The 11,090-nt window shown below is 36.0% G+C and overlaps 1 protein-coding gene across 2 annotated transcripts in view; it reads right to left on the reverse strand.

The window, feature by feature from the left end:
• Positions 1–11,090, reverse strand: part of LOC148951920 (uncharacterized) — a 120,174-nt gene that overhangs the window by 67,197 nt on the left and 41,887 nt on the right. For both annotated transcript variants that reach the window (XM_089089396.1, XM_089089395.1), the window contains exon 3: positions 5,614–5,777. In XM_089089396.1, coding sequence (XP_088945522.1) covers positions 5,614–5,777 — 164 coding nt within the window. The remainder of the gene's footprint in view (positions 1–5,613; positions 5,778–11,090) is intronic.

Genomic DNA, 11,090 nt, shown 5'->3' on the forward strand with positions numbered 1-11,090 from the left:
ATGTTTATTTGGCGAACGGGAACAAACCTCGTACTCGAGAGGGCAGGGCGCATTTTTAAAATGAAAAAAAAAATGGATATTTGTATGGAAAATATACGAAACCAATGTAAACTCGTATCAATATAGAGATTTATCTTGGAGGCAGACCTAAAGCCCTCCCCCTTCATTTTAAGTATGTGCCTGCTAAGGTGGATCTTATAAAATGGTTTTCTCGGCAAAATCAGTCAGTTCTGGTTGTTCAAATATACAAAGCAGGTAAGTGTGCGGGGAGGGGATGTAGGCCACAACTTCGAGAACGCACAAAAAGGGGAACTATATGGAAAATGCCAAACTTGATGGAAACCATAAAAACTTTGAGATCTCTATAGGGAAGAGAGGGCCTAAAGCCCCACCTCCGGTGTACGAGCTTGATATAAACTCTACAATAAAAATGAAGCAAGACACTTCGAGTCTAATCTAAAAAATATCAAAGTCAAGTGTACTTGTCTCGCCTATTGGACATTTCCCGGAAAAGCTGAGCAAAACCAGAAGACTGCCAAGTTGTAACAAAGAGTTTCTAATTCCCCTTCAGGTGAATGCGTTCAATTGGATCTCAGGGACTTTGCCCAAAATGTCACGATTGTCAAACAATTTTTGATAATGTCATATATACCAGCATCACGAAGTTGAGGTCAACCAAATGTAACTTTATAAAAGTTTCTGGAATACAAGCCCAGCTCTTCGTTGAGGAGTATATTATTTTGTTGCAATATTGTATTGTAAGCATGAGCTGATTAAATTAAGTCATTCATTCATTCATAATACTCGATTACTCGTAATCGTATCCCGAGGACAAGAATCAATACTTATTGATTAGAAAGGAGAAAAAATAGACTAATTAATCAAAAAAGCACAAAATACAAACAAATGACACTCAAGCCTTTAGAGGATTCGGGGGGCCAGTCACCGCACTTTTATTTGTGGAGAATTCCGTTCATTATAAGTTTGCCTTATTATATGACTTTATCTCTGCTCGTATTAGGTTTATACAGCGTTCTTGAATTCTGGAAAAAAATTCATTAGATTAGTCTCTGATCGTTTTTGACAGAATCGTTTTTTATAAGTTAATTTGAGGCATTTTCAAGCTTGTTTTCACCTTTTCCTCTTAAAAACTAAATTTTAGATTGCGACTGAAATTTTAGGCAAAACTCAAATATTCAGTCAAAATACTGGATCAGCCGTAGTGGTGTGCAACAATCATTTTACTAAAATTTTTACTTTAAAATTTTGGGTGGATTGGGAGGGGAATTTTGATCACACGGATTGAAAATCTGAAAATTTTTAGTCTTCTACTGAGATGAAGCCACCGAAACAATATCCTGTGGACAAAGTTGAATATAGACATTTTAATCAGCCATTTTATTACACGAATCTGTTCATGTTCTGTTCTGTTGTAACTGTTAGTGTATTTAAAATTTGGATGCAAGAAATCAATACAAACAAATCGGTTTCAAAAATTGCGGTGTTCATTGAGCCTCCATTTGCCCTTTTTAAGTTTCAAGTCAATTTGCAAAAAAAATTAATTGTCTATGTCCCGAATTGATACAATCAAATTTACCTTCCCAAATTGGTTATTTTCGTTAAGATCTTCTTGGGTCCAGTCAACAAATTCTAAAAGTTCCAAGCCAATCGGAAGGAACCAACCTTTGGCCCATTCAGACACAATCGACATTCAGGCCAAATCGACAAAAGTCAATTTTCTTCACCTACTTTAACCACAGCAAAGTTATTCCTATACTTACCACTAATCACTTTGTATTAATTTGGTATCAAACAGTTCGTGGTAACGAACTGTAATCAAGGAGCGACTCGGATCAATAGTAACCGAAACCCTAAAAAAGAAATTATGATACCAATAGTCATATTAAAAGAATTGGATTTTTATGGTGATTTTAAATATACAAGTTTCATCAAGTTTAAACTTACCCATCAAAAGTTACAAGTCTTTTTGTTCAGCATAGCCGAAAAATCTAATAATTATGTCTATAAGGATGACTTATCCCCCAAAGTCCCTGGGGGAAGGGCTGCAAGTTATGAACTTTGCCCATTGTTTACATGTAGTATTGGTTATTGGGAAATATACAGACGTTTTCAGGGGGAATTTCTTTCTGGGCGGGGGGAGGGGTTTAAGTGGGAAGATCTTTCCATAGTGAAATTTGTCATGGGGGAGGGAATTTTCTATGAAGGGTTGCCGAATTTCTCAGAGTTATTTAAAAACGATCAGAAATTAAATAAAAAAACATGTTTTTTCAACTGAAAGTAAGGAGCAACAATAAAACTTATAACGAACAGAAATTATTACGTATATGAGGGGGTTTGCCCCCTCACCAATACCTCACTCTTTGCGCTAAAGTTTCTTTAGTACTTTCAAAAGAGCTATTTATTCTAATTAAACGGTCTTTGTAATTCAGGGGTCATTCTTAAGGAGTTGGAACAAAATTAGAACTCAGCGTAAAGAGCGAGGTATTGACGAGGGAACGAACCCCCTCATATACGTAATAATTTCTGTTCGTTTTAAGTTTTAATGTTGCTCCTTACTTTCAGGTGAAATAAACTTGTTGCTTTTTTTATTTAATTTCAAACAAGGATAGAACCTTCGCTAAAGTTCTTCTATCGGATGAACCAAACGCTTGCTCATAATCTATAAAACTGAGACTAAAGGGTCTGCTGATTATCTAAGAGTGAAAGTCGGGTCGATGCATCCTCACCCCTTCAAAAAAAACCACTGTTCTTCTCCTGAGACTTTATCTGCAGCATCTCAAATTCTAAAATGTATCATTTACTAAGTAATTTGTTTCCTACACAAAGCAAGCTAATGCCTACATAATTACCACACTCAATCTCACCACCTTTCTTATAGAAGGGTTTAATTAGAGTTTTCCTAAAATCGCCGGGTACTTCCCCTTCTTCATGAATCATATTTATAATCTTCAGTAATTTATCTCTAACTTTACAACCACCATATTTAAAAAACTCATTTCCTACACTGGCGGAAAAGGCTATGAGAAAGCATGGAACCATAGGGGAAAATAAAATTCTCCTAAATTTAGATTATGCTTATGACTTGATTGTTCTAGATTAAAATGTTAGCAAAATGAATAATTTTTGAGGTTTTTAGATTCCATCACAGTAGACAGAATATACAGTATGATTCCAGTATCGACAAAGGATATACTCTCCATTAAAAATAAGTGACATATTTAAAACCACACAAGATTCATACTCCCCCTTCGCGCACGCGCGATTCCGATGTACACATCACGAGAAGCCTATGGAAAACCTGTTTTTTTTTTTGTCCGACCTCTAGCAACTAAACTAAGGTTCTGATGTATATTCCCAGGGTCAGTACGCGCGGTATCAAATGTGTGTCATGTTTGGAAAAAGAAGACGCTACAGTCTACAGCGGATTCCAGTTTGCAAGAATACGTTTGAAAGAAAAGTTAAGAAAATTAAGTCGATAAGACTGGGAATATGTGAATGTGATGAAGTGATGCTTAATAACGGGAATTCGAACATATTATCGATCGACCACTTACATAGGTAGTAAAAATAGTAAAGATGATGGATGCAGTGAAGATGTTAAAAGTAGAATAGCCAAGGCATAGACTGGTTTTTTCTTTTGGGTACCCGCCTGACTGCCGTATTTGAAACAGTATGCCGTACGAAAGATACGGTTCTATCCCGCTTTCTAGGGCTATTATGAAACAAAGGTTGAGATGGCTAGGAAACTTTCTACGGATAAAGGATGACAGATTGGCAAAGATCGTTCTTTTTGTTCAACCATCTAGGGCCAAACAAAAACCAGTTCGCCCTCAAGTGGGGTGGGAGGAGGTCGTAAGGACGATTTAAGGGAAATTGGAACTTCTTGGGAGGATGTAAAGAGGGAGGCTTTAAACATACTGGAATGGAAAAGGAGCATGCGTAGCTGTCTTGGTCTAAGGTGGCTTGGTGTTGCAGCGAGTTGTTAGCAGTAGTAGTAGATAGTAAACTAAATGATTTTAACACTCCTTCGCAGATTATGCTCAAAGTTAAGCATCTTCAAACTGTATATTTATGTCGAAAGTCAGCACTGATGCTATAGGACGGGAATACAGAAGACGGATGAAATAATTTTACATTGGATTGGAATATCATAGTTTCAAGGAATTTCAATTACAAAGATGAATTGAACTTGAGACTGTACGGTGTCACAAAAATGTTACATTTTTGTCCTTACAAAAATCGTCTCAACGTTCCAGGATCTGAAGTGCCAATCAAATAACGTAGGGAAAAACAGTTTATATAATGTTTATTTGAGCTGACTTTAAATAAATTATCCTAGAAGTCGACTACTGATCAAATTGCATTCAAACTGATGAAAATGTCACAGCTTTGATTACTATAAATTATAACTTTTTTTCAGCTGATTTTTTGTCTTTCGTCAAATAAACCCGTATAATACAGTCTAAAATTGCCAGATAATATCACTAACTATGGAGATACCAAACCTGTCTGATAATATCATTGAGTTTGTCAATGCCAAACATAATATTAAAAATGTTCTTAGAAGTGTTGGATGTCGTTGAGTGAAAAAGCGACTAAAAGTTTTTTTAGGGTGGATGGTTGGATTTTTTTTTCCATTTTTAGTGAAATTATCCTAGAAGTCGACTACTGATAAAATTGCATTCAAAGTGATGAAAATGTAACAGCTTTGATTACTATAAATTATAATTTAATTAAACATTGTATGTCAACATTTTTCAGCTGATTTTTTGTCTTTCGTCAAATAAACCCGTATAATACAGTCGAAAATTGTCAGATAATATCACTAACTATGGAGATACCAAACCTGTCTGATAATATCATTGAGTTTGTCAATGCCAAACATAATATGAAAAATGTTCTTGGAAGTGTTGGATGTCGTTGAGTGAAAGAGACTAAAAATTTTTTTAGGGTGGATGGTTGGATTTTTTTTTCCCCATTTTTAGAGAAAAACAGGCATTATGTTTACAATTTTCATAGTCTCTCTACAAACATTTTTGGCAATGAACCCCCTCCCTCCCAATATATATATATATATATATATATATATATATATATATATATATATATATATATATATATATATATATACATATACATATATATATATATATATATATATATATATATATATATATATATATATATATATATATATAATATATATATATATATATATATATATATATATATATATATATATCTTAATGGATCATGGTAAAGAATGCAGTTGAGCTTCTTCAGCCATTTTCTTTTTTTTCCCTTAGTTTTTGTAGATTACTGTGCGTCTTCTGTCTACAAGGAAAACTAATATGACATTTCCGCTAACCCTGAATTACTTAATATTAGCTATAGGTCTACGTATTAACAAATAGAAACTTCATGGTAATTATCAACAAATTACATTTTCTACTGCATACAAAACAAGCGCATAGGTTAACACATTTAAGAAATAAAATTAAAAAAAAAAGGGAACGAAAAAAAGCAGAAGGAAACCAAGCGACTGATGACATCACAAAGATGACATTTAAAATGAGGTTACAAGGTACATACCTATAGGAGGAATTATATTTTATGCCAATGCCTGCCTGGTCGAATGTATCGACAATTTCATCCATAAGCGTAATCGGACAATAGAATTCAACAGTGAGGTACTTTTCGTCCTTTTCGTTCCATTTATGCTCCAGACTATAGTCTATCAGGAAATGTTCAACTATCTAAAAATGAATAAATACTATAAGGAAAACAAAGGTAAAATTCAATTGAAGGGGCTTCTTACTGTCTTGGAAAGCAGAGTTACGTGAATGAAACTTTCAGGAATGAATCCAGTGCCAAAAATATACCATGAGAAGGTACTGCTAAGCAACTGCATCTACCCTTTTCTTATTTCTAGGGCTTAGAATATTACATACATAAGTCTATGCCTATCTGACTTCTGACAAAAAAATGTTCTCATAATTTTGAGTTTTCAATCTCTTTTTCATTGGCTTTAGCTTCTGAAAAAGCAATTCCGTTATTTCAGTAGAATTTCAAGCCATATCAAGGAATTTTTCATAAATTTAAGAAATGATTTTACAGATCTTGAAAGTCTTATAATCTGGGATTAACAGAAGATGTGAGGTTTAAAATACCTTTCTTGTGCCTTATTTGAGCAAAAGATTTATTTTGGAAGGGTTCACTATAATAACGAAGAAATTACAAAAGGTCACCAAAGGTCAACGCCCTTTGAAGAGGGAGAGGAGTGGGGGTAGGTATTTCAAAACACCTTCTCTTGAGATCATCAAGGCCCTAGATCCATTTTTGGGAATTCTATTCCCCCAAGTCCACTACTTTCTACAATCCAAAAACCTTAAACTACAATTTTACCAAAACAAACAATTCGTTAAATTAATAAGTTTAATTACATAGTTGATTAACGAATAAAAAATGATTTTATATTTTCATTGGATATAATACCTTGGATGATTTCATTTGATTGATTTCATTGGATGTAATATATTTTCATGTGATACCTTGGATGTAAAGGAAGATTTGTTTTGTAAGGAAGACTTAGCGACAATACTAAAAGGATTAAAAAATAATAAGGCTCCAGGCACTGACAGTGTGGTAAATGATTTTCTTAAATATGGTGGTTTTGAGATTAGAAATAAGCAACTGAAGATTATGAATATAAATTTTGAAAAAGGGGAAGTACTTAACGATTTTAGGAAAACCTTAATTAAGCCGCTGTATAAGAAAGTTGATAAGACTGAGTGTGGTAGTTATCGAGGCATTAGTCTGGTCTCTGTAGGTAGCAAATTACTTAGTAAGATGATCCTTTTTAGACTGAGAGATGATGTAGATAAAGTTCTAAGAGAACAACAGTGCGGTTTTAGAAAATGTAAAGGATGTGTCGACCAAAGTTTCACTCTTAGATTAATAATTGAGAAGTGCCTTATTTGTCAAACACCTTTAGTCCTCAGTTTTATAGATTATGAGCCAGCGTTCGATTCTGTTGATACGAGGGCTATTCAAAAACTAGGGAACGTTTCTATCAGACGCCGCTAGACACGTGGCGATCATGTATGTTTTGGTACACGCGTGCTCGTAGCTTTAGTCAGCATCCAGCCTTGAGAACAAGAACATCTTTGCACTGCCCGTTTTCCCAATATCTCAATTTAAAATGTGCGCTGCAATTGCAAATCCCGCCAGTTGTGAAGTGCAGTCAATAATACGGTTTTTGTTAGCAATAAAACGATAGAAATTCATCGGCAACTGTGCGAAATGTATGGCAACGAAGTAATGAATGAAATTTCAGTGCGAAAATGGTGTATCCGGTTTAAAAATGGCGGAACAAACGTGCATGATGAAGAGACGAGTGGACGCCCGAGCATTGTGACAGACGATCTTCTCGCCAAAGTTGATGAGAGGATTCGTGGGACTCATTCAAATGGGAGATTTTCCCACATCCACCCTACAGTCCGAATGATTTTCACTTTTTCCCGAAGATGAAGAACTGGCTAGCGACACAGCGTTTTGATGACGACGACGAGCTCCGAGCGTGCGTCACTGAGTGGCTGAGATCGCAAGCGGCGGATTTCTATGATGAAGAAATTTCGAAGCCTGTCCACCACTAAGATAAGTGCCTTAATTTGTTTGGTGACTATGTAAAAAAGAAGCATTTTAGTCACTCTTTCAGATGTATATAATAAAATATTTTTCTTGTACCTAGTTTTTGTTTTATAACAAAACGTTCCCTACTTTCTGAATAGCCCTAGAGCTTTAGCAAAGGTCTTATCCTTGTATGGTATAATAGACAAATACATTAAAGTAATTAGTGCTATGTACGAGAATAACACTGCTGCGGTTAAGGCAGGAAATGAGGTCAGCAGCCGGTTTTGTATCAAATCTGGAGTTAAGTAGGTTTGTGTTCTATTCCCCTTTACATGGATTATTTTGATGGACTTTGTCTTAAGGAGCACAGGAAATGCAATGGGAGACCACGGAATCTAACGGGGAGTAAACACTCTCCTGGACTTAGATTATGCTAATGATTTAAGTATCCTAGATGAAAATGTGAGCAAAATGAATGAACTTTTAGAGGTTTTGCGAGTTGAGGGTGCTAAAATAGGTTTGAAAATTAATATTAAGAAGACTAAGTCACTAGGGCTAGGAATAAGCGAAGATGAGAAGGTGACATTGGGAAACGAAAAGGTTGATCAGGTGGGCAGCTTCACTTACCTTGGTAGTATTATTAGTAAAGACGGTGAGAGCAGTGAAGATGTTAAAAGTAGAATAGCCAAGGCTGATGGTGTACTGGCACGTTAACAAATTGAGAGGTAGTAGTCAGTCCGGACTTGTCCCAGTTAAAGATAGGAATGGGGTGGCAATTAGCGATAAGGCAAAAGCTAAAGCGAGATGGGCCGAAAATTTTGAGAATTTGCTTAACCGAGATAGAGTTGCAGGAAAAAATATAGAGGAAAATGAAAAAGTTTGTGATACCTTGGATGTGAAGGAAGATTTGTTTTGTGAGAAGGAATTAGCAACAGTACTAAAAGGATTAAAGAATAATAAGGCTCCAGGTACTGATAGGGTAGTAAATGAGTTTCTTAAATATGGTGGCTCTGAGGTTAGAAATAAGTTATTGAAGATTATGAATATGAATTTTGAAAAAGGGGAAGTACCTAACGATTTTAGGAAAACCTTAATTAAGCCACTTTATAAGAAAGGTGATAAAAGTGAGTGTGGTAATTATCGCGGCATTAGTCTGGTCTCTGTAGGTAGCAAATTGCTCAGTAATATGATACTTTTTAGACTGAGAGATGCCGTAGACAAAGTTTTAAGAGAAGAGCAGTGCGGTTTTAGAAAAAGTAGAGGATGTGTTGACCAAATTTTCACTCTTAGGTTAATAATTGAGAATTACCTAAGTTTTCAAACACCTTTGGTCCTCAGTTTTATAGATTATGAGCAAGCGTTCGATTCTGTTGATAGAGGAGCTTTAGTAAAGGTTTTATCCTTGTATGGTATACCAGACAAATACATTAAAGTGATTAGTGCTGTGTACGAGAATAACACTGCTACAGTTAAGGTGGGAAATGAGGTTAGCAGCTGGTTTTTTATTAAATCAGAAGTTAAGCAGGATTGTTTTCTATCCCCCTTTATATGGATTATTCTGATGGACTTTTTCTTAAGGAACACAGGGAAGGCAATAGGAGACCACGGAATCAAATGGGGAGGAAAAAGTCTCCTGGACTTAGATTATGCTGATGATTTAAGCATCCTAGATGATAGTTTGAGCAAAATGAATGAAGTTTTAGAGGTTTTGCGAGTTCAGGGTGCTAGTATTGGTTTGAAAATTAATGTTAGGAAGACTAAGTCACTAAGGCTAGGAATAAGTAACGATGAAAAGGTGGTGTTCGGTTATGAATAGATTGCTCACATGGGTAGCTTCACTTATCTTGGTAGTATTATTAGTAAAGATGGTGGGAGCAGTGAAGATGTTAAAAATAGAATAGCCAAGGCTCAGGGTGTTTTTTCACAGTTAAAAAAAGTCTGGACGACTAGGAAGATAAGTCTGCAAACAAAGATTAGAATATTCGAAGCTACAGTGATGACAGTGGTCAAATATGGCTCTGAAGTATGGACGCTCCGAAAAGTGCATGAAGATTTGCTAGATGTTTTCCAGAGAAATTGCTTAAGGATTGTTCTGGGTACCCGGCTGACTGACCGTATTTCAAACAATAGGCTATACGAAAAATGTGGTTCAATACCGCTTTCTAGGTCTATAATGAAAGAAAGGTTGAGGGGGTTGGGGCATGTTGTGCGGATGAAGGGTGACAGATTGCCGAAGATTGTTCTTTTCGACCAACCATCTAGGGCTAAACGGAAAGCAGGTCGTCCCCGTCTGGGGTGGGAGGACGTCATAAAGAAAGATTTAAAGGACATGGGAACTTCGTGGGCGGGTGTAAAAAGGGAGGCTTTGAATAGATTGGGGTGGAGGAGGAGCGTGCGTGGCTGTGTTGGCCTCAGGCGGCTTGGTGCTGCGATGAGTTGTTAGTAGTAGTAGTAGTAGATGGTGTTTTTTCACAGTTCAAAAAAAGTTTGGAAGAATAGGAAGATAAGTCAGCAAACCAAGATTAGAATATTTGAAGCTAGTGATGACAGTGGTCAAATAGGGCTCTGAAGCATGGGCGTTCCGAAAAGCCGATGAAGATTTGCTAGATACTTTCCAGAGAAATTGCCTACGGATTGTTCTGGGTACTCGGCTGACTGACCGTATTTCAAACAGTAGGCTGCATGAAATGTTTGGTTCAATTCATCTTTCTAGGGCTATAATGAAAGAAAGGTTGAGATGGCTATTGGTACGTTGTGCGGATGAAGGTTGACAGATTGCCGAAGATTGTCCTTTTCGGCCAACCGTCTAGGGTTAAACGGAAATCAGGTCATCCTCGTCTGGGGTGGAAGGATGTCACAACGAAAGATTTAAATGAAATGGAACTTCCCGGGAGGGTGTAAAAAGGGAGGCTTTGAATAGATTAGGATGGAGGAGCGTGCATAGCTGTGTTGGCCTCAGGCGGCTTGGTACTGCGGTGAGTTGTTAGTAGTAGTAGTTATATTTTCATTATATTTGTGAAAAGAAACCATTTTTATATACATCTAGGTGAAATTTAGTATTTGTTTCGTGACTTACATTCGTTTCACAAGTCTTTTTCTTATTTGCCAAGTGACGAAAGACTTTCAGTGACTATGCATACATCATAAATAAAGCAAAAAATAGTTTTCAATCACTATATTAATGCATTGTCTCTAATAGGTCGTTCTTGAGATTTTCTAGACAAACATGACTTACACGCGACAGAGGAATTTTCTTTTTATCAGATTTCTAACAAACCTTAAGAATAGCCTAGTTAGTGGTGGTTCTGACCTCACTTCGCGCCCATGACTAAATCTTGAATAGCACCAAATTAATTAACGCCTTGATTTTAGGCCAGATTAAAAAAAAAAGATTATTTATTACCACAATTTTCATTTATTAACAAAATTTTCATTTC

This window comes from Artemia sp. Qi Xiang Cuo, chromosome 5 (genome assembly GCF_049724085.1).
Source record: "Artemia sp. Qi Xiang Cuo chromosome 5, ASM4972408v1, whole genome shotgun sequence".
In the NCBI taxonomy this organism is placed as follows: domain Eukaryota; kingdom Metazoa; phylum Arthropoda; class Branchiopoda; order Anostraca; family Artemiidae; genus Artemia; species Artemia sp. Qi Xiang Cuo.